Source organism: Halichoeres trimaculatus, unplaced genomic scaffold, assembly GCF_033239565.1.
Source record: "Halichoeres trimaculatus isolate MK-OKI-2021-1 unplaced genomic scaffold, fHalTri1.1 fHalTri1_scaffold_19, whole genome shotgun sequence".
In the NCBI taxonomy this organism is placed as follows: domain Eukaryota; kingdom Metazoa; phylum Chordata; class Actinopteri; order Labriformes; family Labridae; genus Halichoeres; species Halichoeres trimaculatus.
The window spans coordinates 11,755,718-11,776,278 of record NW_027437197.1 but is presented as its reverse complement, the minus strand read 5'-3'; the positions used below and the strand labels follow the sequence as shown (position 1 = coordinate 11,776,278).

The 20,561-nt window shown below is 39.5% G+C and overlaps 1 protein-coding gene across 1 annotated transcript in view; it reads right to left on the bottom strand.

The window, feature by feature from the left end:
• tmem163a (transmembrane protein 163a) overlaps positions 1 to 20,561 on the bottom strand; it is a 60,591-nt gene that overhangs the window by 12,278 nt on the left and 27,752 nt on the right. The window contains exons 3-5 of the mRNA XM_074695065.1: positions 4,549 to 4,592; positions 3,653 to 3,744; positions 2,047 to 2,143 (exon numbers count right to left, since the gene is read on the bottom strand). Of these exons, the coding sequence (XP_074551166.1) occupies positions 2,047 to 2,143; positions 3,653 to 3,744; positions 4,549 to 4,592 (233 nt within the window). The remainder of the gene's footprint in view (positions 1 to 2,046; positions 2,144 to 3,652; positions 3,745 to 4,548; positions 4,593 to 20,561) is intronic.

Sequence of the window (20,561 nt, the reverse complement as noted above, 5' to 3'; positions counted from 1 at the left end):
GAATTTAAAACATGCTGCCCAGCTCCCAAACCAAATCTTGTTTCAGAGAACTCGATACTTTGAAATGGCATTACAGGAAACTTGAAGAGAAAGTTGGTGCAAAATCTGGCTGTTCTCTCTGGTGATTGAAACAAACAGATGGTGGAGGTTAAATCATTTACAAACCAAATGCACCAAACCAACGGGGTTCAAAGCACAAAACTGGAAAGGAAACGGTGGACACTCCCCAAACACTGTGACGACAGAAGAGCTGGGCTGTGCCCCAGCAACAGAAAGATGAAACTATTTTTGTACCTTATTCATAGTCTTAACGCCTCCAAAGAGACAGTCGATGGGGCGGGTGATGTTGACATTAAAAAGAAGGTGCATTTGTGTGTGTGTGTGTGTGTGTGTGGAGGAGAGAGAGAGAAGGAAACAAAGTCAGGTGCAGGGAGAGGAAAACTCTGACGTCAGAAGAGCCCCAGCAGAGGGCTATAAAAAGATACCTGAATGGAGTGTGTAAGTGCTTGTGCATTTTTCAGTGTCTATGAGGATTATGCTTGTTCTGAATAATCATGTATTGAAAACTACCACGTTGGTACATGTGACATCAATAAATCTGAACATGTGTGTGCAGTAAAAGTCTATGGAGGGACTCAGACTGCTTGCTCACACAGTCATGCACCTGTTCTTGTTTCTGAACACAATGTGAGTATCGTCTGGGGGGCAGCAGCAGCCACTGTGTTTTTCTTAAAATACTGCCCAAGCTCAGGGTAGAGCTTTAAGAGCTGCACTGTTATTGAATTGGTAAATCTTGAAGCATTGGATTTCATTCAGCAAGTTCTAAACTGACAGATACAATATAAGAATATTGCAGTTGTTAATCCAAATACTTTTCTTGACACTCAATATTCCATTAAAAACACCCAGAAGGAGTATTCCCTTTGGATAGCTATTCTGAATGTGAAATGTCCAGTAAACAGAGACAGAAATAGTGGTGAAGTGATGAAAGTGAATGAGGAGAGAGAAGCAGCATAATGAGTCTCTGAAGTTTGTATAAATAAATACAAATACGGGTAAATAAGCTTGAAATGAAGGGCTGCCCAAAAACACCGAAGTTGCTTTATGGAGTGAGAAGAAGGTCCTGGATCCTGTGGACTACATCCCTTTCCTTAGGCAAGACACCAAACCCAAAACACGGCTCCCAGTGACTGGGCCATCAGCACATCAGTGGACTCTGTTAAAACAGCCTCTGTGGTGTGTGTAGACCCAAGAGTAGTCACTAAATGAATGCTGCCCATTTACTATTCCATGACTTGTGATTCTTGTAACATACACCTGTTGGGTTGGGACTTTCTGAGTCCTTGAAAGGAGTGCTTTGGCCTTTAACCATAGACTGTATAAAACATGGATGTAATTTCTGCGACTTCACCCGTTTGTTCCTGATACCATGAAATGAAGCCAACAGCGGACACAGCCACATTTATATGACGCCTGCTATGAGGCGCCCGGCAGTCACGTGACCTGATCAAACGATCCTAATAACTTCTGAACCACGGAGTTTAAAAGAAAAAAATATCACTCAGCATACAGTGTATGCTGATAGTGAAATCAGTGTTTTAGAACCGAGACATTATTTGAACCAGGCTGTAAATATGCTTTTTAATGCTTTGAAAGCCTGTTTTTATGGCTGGATGTGTATGTAACTTTCGGTCTTTCTGCAGCCATAAAAACAGACCTTTACGGCATTAAAAGGTATATTTGAACAGCAACTTTTAGGATATTGCCCCTTGACCCACAAACACTTCCCTGGTTTCCAGCTTTCCTCCATTTAACCTATCCCCTTTATCAAACACAAGGCTCATTCTGCCTCCTCTCCCATCCTTTCATGTCACTTTCTCAAAGCACCAACGTCCTAATACTTCAAACACACCAGATATGCGCCACGCTCAGATAAGTCTATGCACCAACTGGCCCAGGACACTCCATTGACAATGGAGTGAGGGTTGGACAAAACTAAGACAGAAGAAAACAGTGTGTTGGATGAGTCTGTGTGTGTGATCTTACCACTTCTGGAGGCATTCCTGTAGCTAGATTATGGATGGCCTTTCCCAGGATGCACAGGGAGGAGAGAACAAACAAAATCCCAAGAACTACACATGCTCTGCAGACACACAAATAAACACAGAGTGGAAAGTTAAGAGTCAGCAGCAGTGAGTGTTATTCTGCTGCAAATCCTGCTATGGAGAGGTTTGAGAAAGTATAACAAATATGAGAACAAGGGCTACAGTGATGGTCATACTTTGTCTTCATTGTTTCTTTTTTTATGCATTTGGATCAGGGAAGCGTAACTTTTTAATCAAAAATATTTTAAGTTTTCAGAAACAAGTTATTCCACAGACAAACTAATGACATTCACATTTTTTTTTTACTGATTGGCCATCAACATTTCACAGTCAGCTTCTTTTTGACGTCTTCCTTAAAGGGCAAAGGAGACACTGAACCTCTTTCAAGGTTTCAAGGCCACTAGCAAGAGCTGGATAAGTCTCTTTTCAGCTTCTATAAAATGTTGAAAGAATTTTTAAGGATAGAGAAGTTCCAGGTCTGGCTTTATCATTTAAACCTCAGCTCTAAGCAGTTTTGATGTGTCAAGCAGACAGCCACTGGATGAATCCAGCTGATTTACCGCAGGCTTGAACACTGATGCTCTGACAGGCTTGTATTTAGCAGCGACACATTGAGTGACTTAATTCAGTTGTATTAGTTCGACACCCTCTATCACCTCCCACATAAAGATATAACATTATTTGATGTTTCCAACAGGGTGTATCAAACATAACTGAGAGTGTTAAAAGACAGAGCGTCACATCCTCAGAGTCTGTGCAGTGAAAGGATTTTGTCTCGTCAGAGAGTGGGTAAGCAGATCTCACCCATACCAAATAAAACATGTTGTTTTGTTGTGTATTTCAGTCACCAGATTGCAACTGAAGTGCTGCAGAATGACAGCTCATAAACAAAAACTCATCATTTAAACAAAACTAAACAAAAAAAACTTTGTAAAGATTGGTTCCATTCAGTGGAGTTCACAGACGGGGCTGTTTGTAGCCCTAAGCCATCTGGAGCTTTAGTTGGAGCCCCTATGGGAGACTAAAAACCCCTACAGGACATTATTTTTTTGTCATCTACATCTTGCTTCTCACTTTCCTCAGTGAAAAAAAAAACTGATACCAAGTTTCTTCTTTTCTAGGCTTGGTCTAATCTGTCTATGAAAGCCCAGAGAAATGACCTTTGCTTCTCTTTAATCTGTTCCTTTCTCCTTGATTTATGTCATTATGTCATTAACAACACCAATAAAACTTTATGAACACAGTTTGTTGTGGCAGTTTTTCCATTTGTGAAACTGGGATTTTTTACAAAAGCATTATGGATAAAATTATTTATTTAAATATAGAAAATTACACAGCAATTCAGGTATAATTAATCCACCCACAATCGGAAAGTAACAAACGGCAGAGGAATTCAGTACAAGAGGGTAGGTAGCTTGAGGGGAGTTTAACAAAAAGCTGTCTGAGTTATTTGCACAAAGGAAATGTTACCCACATTGCATCACACTGCATAGATTTATCATTAATCACACATTAATTAAACCCAGCAGGATGTTTCCCGTACTCACATATACTCTCTGTGTGCAGAGTGCACAGCTGCTGCATTGCTGTAGCGCCAGATGACAATGAATGATGACATGACGTCCAGCGTGGCATCAAACTACATGTAAAACAGGAACAGGAAAAGAGGGGAGAGAATCTTAAAGGGATATTAAAAAAAAATCTTAAATTAGACAATCATCAGTAGTGAGAGTGAGTGTTGGTCATAAGTGCTGTTATCAACACTAAATTAATAATGACTTTTTCCTGTAGTTTTGAGTTTTTTTATCATTTCAGAGAAGCCTGAAAAACACTGCACGTCCCCTACAGCTACATGTTTTCATTATGTCAGGATCCGGATGACATCATTCAGTAAATTCGCCTGCAGTTTTAATTAAAAACTGACTTTCATTATCATAGCTGCTAATGCTACCGGTAATCAGCTCTTGAGATCTGACCCCAGTGTTAGGTTATACCCATTTATTGTCTTCTTGCTGCTTTATTAAAACTGTCATCGACAGCAGAGTGCCTGCTAATTAAAATCCAATCCAATATAAATAGATAGCTAACACTGCCGATTATGGTTTTATAACATTTTAATCAAATTATTCTAATCAAGATCCCCTCACAAGGGCAATAGATCTTTTCATTTCACTATGTTTTATTACAATTTTACCTTTTCTCACTCTCAGTCACTTCCACTTAACTATGTGAAATGAATAGAGACCCATAGATGTTTTTAGCGAAAACAGAACACTTTTAAACAGTCAGCTCCCCAGTCCCTCTTCTTTGCCCTGTTACCTTGGAGACTAAAGGAGCAATTACACTTTAGTACCAGGACTCATTAATAAATCACAGTGCACCAAAGTTATGACTAATTGATCAATGGAAATAAGGGGAAGAAGGAAATGAAGGTTGGACTCACGGCAAATCCAAAGGCAGATGCACTGTGTCTCATGAATGATACAGCTGTGGAGAAAGAGAAAGAGATGGAGTGTGACAGACAGAGAGAGGGTGGTGGTGGTTAGTACTGGTTGATTAGTTTTCATGTCACCGGTCAGTTTGATGATTTTGTTACAGATGTGACTTTCGTCATATCGACAGTCACATGACTGAACACAAGAAACTCTATTAACCAGTTTAATTAATGATGCAATATGTCTGACTGTACAAGCAATGCCTCAGTTATAATCAACATGATGCATATTATTTGAGAAAAACACAAGTTAATGATGCATCATTAAAAACATGAATATGCAACATTATATAATTAAGCATTTCATCATTGTTCAGTTGTTGGGGATAAAATGCTTGCAGCGACATCAAGGGTAAAATACAACCAAACAAAAGACAAATGTAAAACACAAAAAAGCTTTTTAAAGACCACTGAGAGGAACAGTAACAGCACATTAGACTTTCTGAGTCACACTGTGATTTAGTGAAACCTTTTCTACCTGTTTTTTTATGTCTTTGACAGTAGAAACACAACTGATGGCTGCAGATTGGATTGATTCTTTAAACTTGTTTCTGCAGTTTTGATTGACTGTAGAGAATTAAATCATCTGCAAGGGAGAATATTGTGTGTGTAAAGTGTGTATCAATGTCAAGGTCTGAGAAAGAGAGTATTGTTCTAATGTTGGCAATATTTCTAGGCTACTGGGTGAATTTGATGATATGCTTGTAAAAATGTCATATGTCGGCCTAGGATGATACTAAGGTTTTCAGCAGTTTGTTTCATGTTTGGAAGTAATGGGCCAATACAATTTTGAGCAGCAATGGTCAAGGTATCAGGTCCTAAATGAAAAACAGGGTGTGTCCAATAACAGACCCAGGGAAACTCCATTCAATTAAGGAGCAGGGGCGAATACATGGTTATCAATACAGACCTGGAAATATCTAGAGCTTAAGTGGGACTGAAACCAACTCTGTACTTTAAGGAAATTGGTATAATCTCTAATATGAATGTGCAGGTGAAAATATATAATTAACCTTAATGTATGATTTGATGTTTATTTTTACACGCATCAGACACAGTGGACCATTGGCATCCTTTTGGAGACATGCTGATGGTCACTCCACTGATTTTCTGTCCAACATTCAATCTGTGTTAAGCTCTTAGTCTAAAATCCATTCTGTGTTAAGCAGCTACGTGCTCCACTAACTAGATAGCTTGCTGTTGACTCGTGTGAGACTACAGATCCATACGTGGGCACTTTGGGTAGGCCTTCACTTTTGTTGGTGAAGGATCAACAGGAATATCCTTAAGAGTAAAAAACAGGCATCTAACACAGATATCAGTTAGGCCCCAAGTGGATTTCCCATTTGAGCCCTCTTTGAAGCCCATTGGAGGAACCTCATCAACCAAAAACACACCTCTGTGCAAACACTAAACAAAATTGTCTCTAGGTCAAAGCTAGGCATGTCATTTGAGACTATGAGCTACGATACAGACTTCATTAAAAGGATGTGATGAGGGATCTCAGGAAATATTCAACAGAAGGACCTAAATATTGATGCTGTGGCCCTTTTTCCAAAACCAAACAAATTTGATGACTCAACCATTTCATGTTTTGGAAAATCTGAGTTTGGCACAAAACCTTTCATAGAGCCTGGCCCCAGGCATGAGATGTCCACTGAATGACAAAGAAGGACCTATTCTTTCATTGCAGAGCTGTCCTTGTCTGGCACACCTGTGCTGTTATTTTACCCTTCTGCCTGTCCTTTTATTACTGTCTCTCTTTGGCTTGCTCCCCTCTGTGTTTTCATTCTCAGGGGACAGCATATCGGGAGTTGGATCACCATGGTAACAGGGGATATAAGGCCATGCTGGGAGTTGGTCTGAACTGAAGCTTTCATCCTCATCCTCACGTTTTCTCATTTCTTCATTCTTTGTCTTTTCCTCGATCCGATTTTTGTCTGCTGGCCTTTCCTTCTCCACACTCTAACATTCTGTGTGCTGTCATAATTCTTTTTCTTCTGTCCCAGTGCCTCCTGTCACATCCACTAGTGGTTGCAGTTTGGCTGATGTGTCTTTTATTCAGTATGATGTGAGAGAGCTGCTCCATAATGCTACACCTGTGATGACACTTTATTTTACAAACTATCCGATCCTTTCTCCGGATGCTTAGAGAATCCCTAACACGGGGACAGAGTAGCCCCAGCCTGAACTACAGCTGCATTAAAAATGAAGTACAACAAAAAGAAGTAAGAAAGGGAGGTGAGCAAAAACAGGCGTAAAAGATGAAAGAAGGTATTGAGTACATAGCCTGAAGAGGAGAGGGCAGTCCCAGATAGACCCATGACACAGGGCAGATGGTACCAGTCTGACTAGGTGCATAACACATGACTGCCTACGCACATGCACACATGCTGTCCCTGTGCCTCACTATCCTGCATAAAACACCCAGAGGCACACTTTTGTTCTTACTCACACATCCTCTTTCTTGATTGTCTTCTCTGTCACGTACACGCAGAGGGTAAGAGGAGTCTCTTGAGCTCTACAAGCGCTGTGACCCATCTGGAAAGCTGGCATATGATGCCAAACTGAGAGTACAGGAGGATCAGACCCTGCTCTTTACTTTAAGAGGCACATTTCCATGTGTTAGTTAAAGAACTGTCAAATGAGACTCGTCAACTGCTCAGATTCACCTGATCAGTTGATGACGTTTTGACATCTTTCTTTCTTTCTTTCTTTCTTTCTTTCTTTCTTTCTTTCTTTCTTTCTTTCTTTCTTTCTTTCTTTCTTTCTGTTTTGTACTTTACTGCAGGTAATTCCAATAATCCACCCCTTTGATCATTTCATGAAATCTCTGGTTGTCTTGGAATTGATCTGGGGTCTGAGTTGATTGAATTCTTTGACCTTCTACAACATGAGGTTTTAACAGCAAATGAAACAACAAGGGCTAACTCAAGACACAAAGTTTGTTCAATGACCTTTGTTTGTTTGTGTTTTGTTTTGTCGTTAAAAAAAAGTATGCAAAAAGTTTGCATGCAATTTCCTGACTTGTGTTAATGTTTATCACCTTTTTAACAACAGACCAAATGCTTACTGCAGGAAACTTGGAGGAAGAAATGGCACCACCTCTGTGGAGCCTTACACTTTGACATGCTTAATGTATCTGTTCAGCAGAACAGGAAAGAATGAACTTATTGCCCAAAAAGAAGAGGATTACATCAAAAATGCAAAACATTGGCTCATAAAGCTCCAATGGTATATGAACAAGCTTATATGTGAGTGCAAAGCTGCATGTGGGTATCAACGTGCACTGTGTCTCTGACAGCTGTACTGCTTATTTTATGTCTAATTATACAGCCAGCTCTGCTCTAGAGATCTGCCTTGGACATTCATAATCCCACTTTGGTGGCTAGTTTTAATGCTTAATACTTTGTTCAGGGCTGCTTAAACCCTTCTCTTGTTCTGAATTTTGCACTTTTCACTAAGTGGTTTCAAGTGAGTATATTTTTATGGATACAAAAATGTATCATTTGTAGTTAAAAAGCGCAAGTAAAAGAATGTCTTCTATATTCTGTTCCTGCATGATGACCAAAAGAGAAAAGTGTCTCTATGGGATCTTTGCTGTGAAATAAGGTCAGTGTATAGGTAATGTGTTAGGTCTTAACCTTGATCATAATTGGTCCTTAAACTTAAAGCCTCTATGTGTGACTGTCTACATTCCACTACCACATCTGATTAGAGTTCAGAGCCGAGACCTGCTGGGTGAGAAGCACTGACCCCTGACCTGGCTTGGGTTTAACCCAGTTCTGTGGATTACAGAAATGTTCACATGTATAAATGTATCTCAGTCAGCACATTTCTGTCCATTACTACCAGAAATTCAAATCTTTACATGATACCTGTGACTTCCGAACGTGTAAACCTGCGCCCTGATCTGCTGGACTATGGTTGTTTTGCATCTTTTAGACTATGTGGGAGATCTTCTCATAAATCTGTAGGATATGTGTGATAGATTGTTTTATTATATGGAGTCGACAATAATAGTGAATTAGGTTGTGGAAATTCAAGATTAGGTACATCTTGTGATGGTAAATCTTAGATCTCTGGCCATAAATAAAATTACTTGAAACACTGCCCAAGCAGGCTTGGTAAATGTAATTTAGTATCAGTAATAAGACACATATGAAGCAGACTTAAAATATATATATATATATATATATATATATATATATATATATATATATATATATATATATTTTATTTTTTTCCCAGAATCAGTCCGTGAGTCTTTGACCTGATTTCTCATTATGAAATAAATAGTTTGTCTGACCCTCTATCTTCAGGAGCAGTGCTGTGAGTCAGCTGGAATGGCTACCAGCAATTTCACTAAGGAAGCTCTTTGTACACAAACATACACAGACACACTCATTTTTAAAAGAATATACTTATAAATATAATAAGAACAGATGTCCCCTTTCGTCGTCTCTGTTTTGTACAGACTCATTTGGGAAGCTTCCTCATTACTTTAAGCTCATTACAACTTTCTGCAACTTGTGTCTGCTCTTCCTAAATCATGAAAACTTTAAAAACTGTGGGGGACTGTCTGATTTATTAGGTCATTAAGCCTTAAATGAATGAATTTTCTCTTAAATCTGTGCATGCTACTTGTTTAGAAATGGTGTCTTCTCCAAGAAGTGGAGCTCATTTCTATGGGCCAGCCGTCTGTGTGGTTATCGCCTGCCAGCAAATCGATGCCTCTCTCGAGGAGTCGACACTATTCAATGTAACATCCTTTGGGTTGTTAGTTAATCAGGCAGGCAAGGGTGCGTGACCAGTGTTAACAAGGCTGTGGAACAGAGGAGGAGAGGGAGAAAGGGAGCGGATGAGGTGGGGCTTACGTGGTGTAGGAGGGAAAAAGAGGGTGATGAGAGACAAAGGACAAGCAAAAGGAAGAAATGTTAAAAAACAAAAGGAGGAAAGCAGAAGGAAAATAGGCTGATTTGATTCGTCCTTAGGATGAAAAGAATATGCCGTTGGAAGATTAAAGAAAAAAAGACACAAAAGCAAAACTGTGTACAAAATGAGAATTGACTGGTAAACCCAAACAGCTGTGACTTTGTTATTCTTTGACTTTAAGTTTCTTTATTCATCATAGAAAAAAAAACAGTAATCCTAAACCCTGTAAGCAGATTATTCCACTTTGGCTGTTTTACATGAGGCTATTGTGTCTTTTTGTTCTATTTCTATGTATTTCTGTTCCATTCAATTATAATTCCCCCCCTAGTCTATTCAGATATTCTGCCAACAAGCACAGCAATAGCAGTGGTTAAGACTTGGCAGGAGTAAAACCCTAATTATCTGTGAGTTATGCAAGTACTGGGGCAAGTGCCAACATTTTACACCCATGCTCTCTGTCTTTCTCTCCTTAGTGTTCACTTAGCGCTGATTACAAGCAGCAGATAGATGAAGTGGCATCTTATTGAGCAGTAATTTCGGATCAAGCTTTGGACCGGTGGGGGGTTGAGGGCCTGCGAGCATGACAGCATATAAGCATTTTTTTAACATGAGAATTTATCGTTCTTGGGTTAATCTGGCCTGTGCTTGGGGTGACATGCATAGATAAGAGTAAATCATCAATGTGCTGAGTACATACTTCAAAGTGGCCTAAGCAACTGAAGAGAAAAGTTGATTCTGCAGCAGATTTTGCATCAAAAATATTCTTTTAAAGTTTGTTCCATTTTTATCAGCACATCAGGGCTTCTTCAATTTTTCTCTTTACTTATTATTTTATGCAGAAACATGAGTGGAGACTACATGAGCTGCTAAGGCTGCCAGGCTTCATCACAGAAAAACAAAAACATAAAACAAAATGTTAGTTGTTCTTTTGGGCCACATTCTCAGATACATGCAATGTTTTGTAATTGGCTTTCAACAGTGCTTTAAACTTTTTTAGGTTACACCTTAGTGAGAATTCTTTCAGTCAGTGTACAGATTATTTTATATGCCTATGGATATATCCAAGCTCTCAGTCAGAATTATTCTTTGAGGACCACAAAGTCTGTGAAGGATGAGATTTATTATTTTGAACATAAGTGTTGAAATGACTGTCAAGCATTGAATGCCAACGGCAAAATGTTAGCTTGCCTAAAAATAAATCTTCATAAATAGAAACTGTTATTTTATGTAGGGATGTTCGAAACCACTTTTTTCAGATGGTACTCCCTCTTGAGTACTCACCGATACCATTATTGATACACAAAATTTCAGTTGACAGCGAAAGAAAGTTTTTTACAAAGGCAGCACAATCACTCTGCCATTGAGTTCAAAATAAAACACAAAAAATCTCTAAGTTAATGGTTTGTTTTTGATAAATTAACAAAAGTGCAAAAAAAGGAAAAAAAACTAACAACTGTCAGAGTTTTTTTTTAATAAATTGAAGTGAAAAATAAAACAGTTTAACTATTAACTCTCCATGGTTTATTCATATTGTCTGAACAGGACCTGATGCACATTTTCAGTGGTGTCAAACTACAGCAATGTAGCGACAACTACTGGCGAGGAGGACTTACTCAGCGCAAGATTTTTTTTTGCTTTGAGTATCGGCGGCTGGTATTGGCCCCGACACCTACCACCTAATTTATTGTAATTGTGCAACGTCTTTAGACTCGTAAAAGGTAACAATTGATGGACAATTGCTTGACTGGCTGGTAACACTGCAAAGCATAGAGGCATCAGTGTGAAAGTAAAAGAGCCACTGTCTTAGATTTCGATTTACAATTCGTGCCTGGATATCATTATGACTAATATAAGAAAAGGTCATCTTATTAGCCCTGATTTGAGACAGGAACTGTGTGTGAAGTCCATCATCTCTTTAACATAGTGTTGTACAAAAACACTTTTGTCCTCTGGGAATCATCCTACATTGTTGCAGGTGTCCCAAATCTAATGGTGAGGAAGCTACGTGTTTGATCACATCAAACTGTCCCATCAACCTGCCACCTGTTTGTACCTGCATGAGTTGCATAAAAAAAGCTCTATCTAATTATCAGGATCATTTGCAGCCAAACAGAAATGTAATTATGTCCTCCTCTGTGTTCCTCAAGGGTAGGGGCTCAGTGGCAGGGATGTGACATTCAATTACAGCACAGGGAGCCCAGAAACAATCTGGGAGACTGGGAGAGGGGAAGAACAAGGCAGACAGAGCAGCAGATGGACAACCGGAGCAGACAGAGGGGCAGTGTGTGGGTGAGAGGTTGATAAAGTGAGAGACAGAAAGACAGAAATGAAGGAAAAGATCTGAGAGAAACTGTAGGAGCCACTTCAAAGCTGTCAATCACATTCCCTCAGAGCTCCCGATCTAATCTTAGTGATTCATCACTGTGAAAACCACTTAATGGTCCCAAGATGAAGGAAGGGTTTCAAAATGTTTGAAGAACAGTTGTATGGTTCAAAAGCAGCTCATCATATTTCTGCGCTGAGGTGATGATAGATCTTTCATTTTCACTATATAATGAAAAGAAAGAGCAAACTGGTAGGTTAAGAAAAAGGTCAGGAAGAGGAGGAGCAACAGAGCCAGACACAGGAGGCGGAAAGGAAAGAGAGCAAGAGAAAGGAGGAGGAGAGGACTCTTGAGGAGAGCAGAGCAGACAGGTAGGAGAAATGAGGCAGCATTACAGCCGAGCATAACAAGATTTTTATGCAAATACACCTGTCAGTGCAGCAGAGTTACCCTGAGGGAACATCATGTCACCAAAATCCAGCGCCTGGAGGTAACAAGACTGAGGGGAACCATCTCATGTGCAAGAAATCACAGGATACCTCCCAGATTTAAAGCGTCATCTTGAATGTAGTGTAAAGCTTTTTCAAGGTTTTTGTAGGGAGGAAATTATTAATTGTTAAATTAATTCATTGTGTTACCGAAGGTGAATCTTTTGGTATTATACATGTTTTTATATCCTAATAATTAAAAGAGGGGGTAATTGAACCTTGGTTTTCCTCTAATGTAACACCAACCAGTTTGGAGACCCTTATGCGGTGACCTCATCATTTCAGCCAGTCTTTAACCTTTGACCAACAGCTCAGAGTTTAACTAAGCCTTTAAGCAAAGTGTATGTTTTTATATTCCATGATCCCATTTTTAAGATTAAATGGTTTGACGACAGGAGAACATAACCTCTCCATTCTTAAGGACAAAAGACTGCATCCAGTAAGCATAAAATATATCATCAGGTCTTGAAATACGTGTTTTAAAATAATATTAGTGATAATATATGAAATTGCGAACATACTTGATGTTAATGACCCCTGGTCTGGGAGGATCTGACTCAGTCTGGAGCAGTAAAGTCGTCCCCAGTGCCCCCTGATAATTGGAGATGGCAAACCAGGCTTTCAATGATCTCAACCTGCATGAGTCATACAAATAATCTCTTAATCTCAACTGTCACTAATGTACACCAATGTGTCTCTTGTGGAAACACATTGGGTATGTCTTCTGTAATAATGGCAGCAGTGGACTCAATATAAACTTTATTTCCATTTGCAGACCCTGGTTCAAAAAGTGTCAGGTAAAAGCAGCCAAATGTTTCCTCCCAGACTGAGACAGTCTATCTCCAGTCTTTCTGCTAATTTTTAATTCCGTTGCACCTTTTGGTACAATGACAATAAAAATTGTGATTCTGATTTCCCCTTCCTCTGTGATTGCCAAAACATCCCAGAATCTGAACTGCGCCATCCACGAATCATCCAACTGCTTTGGATTCCAAGATTGATTATCACTTCTCAAATTAATGCATGGAAAATAAAAACAGAAAGAAAGAGGGACAATGGAGTGGGAACCACGCCAAGCAAAAACAATAATCTGCCAATGCATTTCACAAACTATTGTATCTGTATGGAAAGACTGTACTACCAGATAGTATTGGTATGTATCGCTGGAAATACTCCAGCTCAGTCACAGCATCAGACCTGGTAGGTTTCAATTCAAGTCAATGTCTCAACCCTGTGTATTTTCTTTGAAGCCTATTCAAAGAAAAACAAATTTATGGCCTGAATCAGGAAGATCTCTATGAGAAGAACCAAAACAATAGCATCTAAATCTAGAAAGAAACATTAACCAGACTAAGAGCAAACATCCACTCAGACAACCTCTCTGTGACTCTATGGCAGATCAAAAATCATGGGCTAGATTCATAAAAAGTGAATGAAAAGTTCACTTTGAGCAGCAAACAGGCAGTCATTACATCCACCACCAGAATGTAATTGAAAGACTTTTTCTGGTTTACTCTCCACTGGGGCAGGGGTTTAAGAAAGAGGCCCTTAGGACCACACTTTCTCATTAATTAGTGGTTGTAAATGGACACACACACACAAACACACATACACACACAAACACAAACAAGCAGGCGAAAACAAGAAGTATGCAATATGAGAAAAATAAATCCATTAGGTGAAAAGAAGCAACTGAAGTGCACTCCATCACAAAACACACATCTGAGCCCCAGAATCTTTGTCCCCTCAGCAGCTACATCCGACATGGCCGCAGCCTCTTGCTCAGCTGCATAATATTGTGTTTAATAATTCAGGACCTACTGCTCAGCTCTGCAGCACGCCTCGCACTCTGGCTGAGTTCACCCTGCGGAAATCCCTGCTGGGATGCTTCCTCCCTCCTACTCCTTCCTCTTTTTCTGACCTCCCTTTTTTATCTTCTCTCCCTCTCTGTCCACAATGGATGGCCCTTTTTGTCCCCTCTGTTCCTGTATGTCTTCATAAGTGGGCTCATTCCCTCTCTCGGTCCCTTCAGCTTGATCTCTGTCCTCCTTGCTGCAGTTGTCTTCACTCTCTTTTTACCATCTTGATCCTTCATCCCTCCTTTACTTTATCATTAATCATCCTTACTCGCTGCCCCTCTTCCTCTCATTTCTCTTCCCTACCGCTCCATTTCTATTTCTATCCTTTTCATTTTGTTTGTCAATTTATCTCCTCACTTCCTTCCCATCTCTTCTCTTTTTTTTTTTTTTTTTTAAATTATTTTACAACATTATCATCCACACGCTCCCTTCTGCTGCCCCCTGTGCCTCCCCTGGCTCCATGATCCCTCTCTCCTTTCCTAACCCAGCAGTATTGAGTTGTAACTGGGCAGGACTGCAGTGGTCGGGCGCAGCGAGGGCGGTGCCATCTGCGTGCAGCTTGGCACTGGGGACTCACTGGGGCTCATGCAGAGATTTACGAAGACAAGCAGACGGATGATTGAACTAATGCTTCCCACACACCTGCAGGTTTTTAAAGAGCTTCATTCTGGAAACGTTTGAGCAGCATTACACACTTTGAGCACACTTCAAGGATGCAGAAAAAAGCAGAGTCTGTGTTTGAGTTATCCTGCTCTGATATCAGGACAGAAATGTCACTGGTGGGTGGGTACATTGATGTGGTTTGTTGTGTGATAAGAGTCATTCAGGACAAACCTGAGCTGAGTCATTAAAGGGTTATTTTAAGTTAGAAAAGTTTCTCCACATAGTCCTTGCAGCTGTGATGTAGTTGTAGTCAAGGAGTGTCATGATAACCAATGCATCTGTAGAATAAGGTAATCTCTTTTTAGTTTGCAAAATATCCTTCACAAGGTTTCAATCTTGTTTTATACTAAGGAACATGAGAATCATGATAAGAAATGTTGCGATTTCCCTCTAATTCTGACTTGGAGTGCACTTTTCAGACACAGAAAGCTTCCCCTCCACTTATCTCCCAGCTGCCGAAAGAGAAACCCATCATTACTTTAAATCATCACTTTTCAGACTAGCTTGCCGTTCTGTAGAGAACGATTTGCCCTGAATCCCTACTTAATAAACATGAATTACAGGGAAATTATACTGCAAATCAAATCACACATTTCCCTAAGACTGCCTAGTGTAGTACTCCAAATATCTGCTTTGTGACCTCTTTGTTCCTCGAGATAGTTACGATTCCTCCAGGGTTTACACCCAAGCAGCAGTGGACAATGTAAAATACTAGAGCAGAATAGGTCCATAGACTGGCTGTAGCCTGGAATGTTAATCTGAGAGGTTAAATATCTTGTTCTTTAACCTTATGTAGCATTGTTATGTGAACAGGATAATGCTTTCTTTCTTTTACTATCCCATGATTCCACGGCATGTGCTGAGACTGTATTGAACATTTACTACAATTACATAATGAGTGGTAACTGGTCTGTGTGAGATTTACTGGCTGCAGCAGCACAGAGCGTTAATATATATGTGTGTTAGTGCTGACAGAATGGGGACAAAGATACTTTATCATCTCAGGGGTAGAGACGGGTTTCTCAGGTAGAGGCTGCTCTCCTGAACTACTCTGTAATCTCTGTCCTAATGAAGTATGTTCTGATAAAGGAAATACACCTTTTGAAACTTATTTTGATTTCCTTCCAAGTCAAAAAGTTGGTGAGTTTACCTGATATCATTAAATACTTAGAAAAGCTCTCAGAGAGCGCAGACCTATTCCTACTTTAATGTTATACTTCCTTTCAGCAGACTGTCTGCTACAATTTGGTGTTAGCTGCAGATTTGTACGATAATTTGTTACCTGACAGTGTTGAAAAATATGTTGACCCAGTACAATACCCAGAATATCGTCATGGTCTGAATCGTACTTGCACATTTGTCAGAAATTATGGTGACCTTGTCTTGTATTTTTTTGCAAAGCAATCTGACCAATTTTTGTGAAATTACACACACATATGGTGAAAACAGCCCTATCTCATAATGCTACTGAGTCCTTTAAAAAAAATCCTGGATCTAAACGGTGATCTGGATTACTTTCAAAATTTAATCACTTCTTCCTTATCCCACTTTGAACATTTGCTGAAAATTTCATCAAGATCTGTTTGTTAGTTTTTGAGTTATGTTGTTTACAGACAGTCAGAGAGACAGACAAACTCTCCCCAAAGCATAACCTCCTTGGTGGAGGTAATAAATGCACTTTGATAATCATAATGCAAGAAAATTACTACCAAAAACTAGTATGTGTCAAAAAAATTTTAGTCTCTCTAACAAGCCTCGAGGAGAAGCAGTGGAATATGCGATGAAACATAATGCAATCGTACCAAGAGTGTTTGACCCAAGTTGTGTAGATGGTTATGCATGAAGGTATCTGAGAAAACCTGACTTGTATATTGCTGTAATCAAAAAAATTACAATAACAAGAGCAGAGCTTAAACATTATGACTGCAGGGTTTTGCTCAACGTCCATACTGTCACAATAAACAGGCTCACTGCGATTCACACTCTCCGAAGCTCCTCCGAGAGCTTCTCTAAGGTTGTCATCAGTGTTCTTGCTTTCTCACACCAGATGCTTCAGTCACATCTCTCTTCCTCTCCCTTCTTCTTCTCCTCCTCCTCAGCACCATCAGGATGCAGAGTGATCACTCACACACTCTCACTCACACACACACCCACAAGCATACTGATTTAGACATTCCATTCTCAGATGGCAGCTTGTGATGTGAGCTGGAGATATTAATACATTTCCTATGACAGCTCTATAACAAATATCAAACATTCAGATAAAGTTGTGAAAAAAGGAAGTGTTATCCTTCACACCTCTGACTTTTCTTGTCCTGGAATGCTTTCCTATCAGACCTCTTCTCATTCTAATCTTACTCCATACTGCTTTACACTCTCCCTGGGGCTTTGTGTTTGTATGCCTGTGCATTCATGTGTGTGTGTTTGCATGTGTGTGTGTGGCTGGTTAATGTTTGTTCTCTGCCTCTTGTTCTGTAAGCCTGTTTATGATCTTTGTAAGGTCGGGGATAATGTCATGATTATAAATCACAGTCTTAAAAAGAAACATTCATTTTTCTTCCTCACTGTTGGGCCTGGTGTTTCCTCTACACCCATTACTGGATTGTAGCCAGGCATGGCATTACAAATAAGACAATTTGCATTTCATTCAAGTTTTTGAACAATTACTTGTACTTGTTTTATGAAATTTCACATAGACTGTGTAATGTATGGATGTAAAGTCTGAGATGTTACATGTTTGTTTCTGATATGGACTTCTGAAGCACTGACATGAGCTATGTTGGAAATGCTGAACTCAACCAAGCTTCATTTAGGTCTGGATGATGTGAAGAGCTATCTGAAATGAGCTATTCAGTCCCAAGAGTTTAGTAAACCTGGTTGTACCTGTTGTTTGCTGTAAAAAAATGCTTTTGGTCTTAGTGTATGTGATTTTTTAATATTTCTTCAGCCAAATGCTAGCAGAATCATAAAAAAAACAAACATACTGTTGAACACTTCTGCACAGGCTTCATATTTTCATATTGGAGGTTGCTTGAGATAAACTAGAGAAGAGAAAATGCAATTTTAGAGATAAATTTGAAGAGATGAGAACTTCTGTTGGTATCAAGTGAAAATGCAGACATAGTAGAATCTCTCTCTGTCAAAGCACAAATTACCCAGCTTGCACCACTGCTCCTTCTTAGTGACGCTACACAGATGCTTAATGTTGTAGCCATATCATTAACCAATATGAAAGCCTGTGAATATGTATGGATGTGTATGTGTGTGTGTGTGAGTTGCAGGCCTTTGATGTCCAATACCATGTGGTCGTGCATGGTTTGTTGCATGACTTCAATTATCATATCTTGCCTTTGAAATGAACACAGTCTGAATTCATGCTCTAACATACACAAATAGACACAGTGCAATAAACTTATATGTGTAGTTAAGACAGCATGAAATCACACCAACGACTTTTTCTCACTGAATCAAGAAACGCTGACACAAGTAACGGGCCTTCTGCATTTTTTCACATGTAGCGTAAACTAATGAGCAAAAGACATAACTGGAGATTCAATGTAATCAACTTCAACTTTTCTGCTTTATCCAGGTATTTTAGTCTGTCTCTGCAGTGTTTCTTGGTCCTGCTCGCCTGATAAAAAGATTTCAGTTTTGGTTTCACCAAGCAACAACCTTTGATCTTGAGAAATGAAACAGGTGTGGTGGTGTGAAAAACTGCAGTTCCTCAAGCGCCAGCAGGAGGCTGTAAGTGCTACAGCACTGGAAGCTACACCCACTTCTTAACAAGCAACGTTTTAAACAGCAAAACTAAAACTTGACTTAAAAGTTTTGGATTTGTTGTGCAATTGATAATATCGGGGGTTTCTGTTTCTTTTGACTTGAGATGACATTTTGCATGTAACCATGTGGTGCTAAAAAATGATATTTGCTGCTGCAGCCTTTAACATTGAAGCTTCTGGGATATTGCACCTCTCTGCAGCAACACAGCTATTGATCCCCCTCTCAAGAGAAACAGTTTTTGAAAGCTTTAAGGACTGATGAAGGACAGACATGGGGTTAGAGTAATTTATTTCCCAACCAAAACAAAAGCCCAAGGCATATATCTCCCGAATCTAAAATATGAAAAGTCTCGTTGCCCATTTATTCTGTCTACCTGAAGTACTGCATGATTAGTGCAACATGAGACAGTGAAAGATAAATGATTAAAAAAGGCTTAAAAGGCTTGTCAGCTCTTTAATCTCTTGGTGTGCGATGATGCTGACTGGTATCTTGCAAGTATGGATTTGCACTGTACTTCTCTTGCAAACACTTCACCTTGCTGTTGATGTGTCAGGGAACTCTGGGTAGGCATTTTTATCACAGGCCGTGAAGTGTTTTATCTGTGTATTTGCTTGGCTGTGAAAAAAACTCTCCATCTGCAGCATAATTATAGGACAGCCTCTCTGGGCAGCATCACACCATCTTTTATCAGTCAGCAGCTCTTGACTATTTTTACTCCTCACTGATAAAACCAAAGAAGTGAGGCGGTGCGTTGAGACACTAACATTAGAAGAGCATGCCTGAGTCTGAGTGACTGTTAATATTTGTGTGTGGGAGTACAGGATGTCTTATTAGACACACAGTGCTGTTTGTCTTGACTAGCATGTAGAAGTGATTAAAGCTCGTCAGATATTCATCTCAACTGAAACAGGATTGTCAAGGAGCATTACCTGCTGGGAAACATGACGGTCAATGATTTGTGTAACCGTGTGTTTTACATCCCATTGTTTCTATAATCACCCATTGTCTGCATTTATCTTACAGATCGGTAGTTTCTCTTGTGCTTTGCATGAGATCAATACATCGGAACAGCTTTGTGAGTGTCATTAAATATTAATAAAAGCTCAATTATTGGCGCTGTGCCACACCAGTCCGCAGTGTGTAAATCGAGAACATGGTTAAGAGCTCAGGGCGGGTTACTTGAGTTCTTTAGCTGTTGTTTTACAGTTGAAGTCAGAGTTTAGAGTTAATGACTTTATTAAGTTTTCTTCATTAAGCTGTTGAAAAAACATTATGAATGCTGTGAGAAGAAGTGCACAGGCTCTTTTGCACATTTGGGAGTGGTACAGCTCCAGACTGTGCTGAAGTTAAGGCGGAGGGTGTTCCACTGTTTTACAATGAACTTCCAGCAAATAAGAAATTTGAAGCAGAATCTTCAGACTTATTGGCAAATATCAGGCTCCAGGATTAAGCCACATGTTATACGCCATTAGACATCACAACAGACAAGGCAAACAAATCCAAAAGCAAACTCTCAGGTAGATCCTGGAAAAACTACCAAAGGGGCGAAGGGTGAACACAAAACACTGGGGTCATAATAAGACTTGTAAACATTTTGAGATTCAGAAACTGCTAGAGAACAATGAGAGAAGAGATTTGATTCATACAACTCAGGCACTAACACACACCTGACTTTAAACAGTGATGATACCTCCGCAAAACTCAACAAATGGCCCAAATAAGTGCCCATCCTACATAAAGTGTATCAATTTTCATACACAAAGATGACACCCTTGGCAAAAGCTAACAACTATTTATTTCATTTTCGGATAGAGGTAACAATTCCTTTGATTCCAACAAGATCTGAGCATCCACTTTGATGTATCATAAATATCTAATACGAGGTCAGGTAATGTGTTCTACACATGTGTAAAA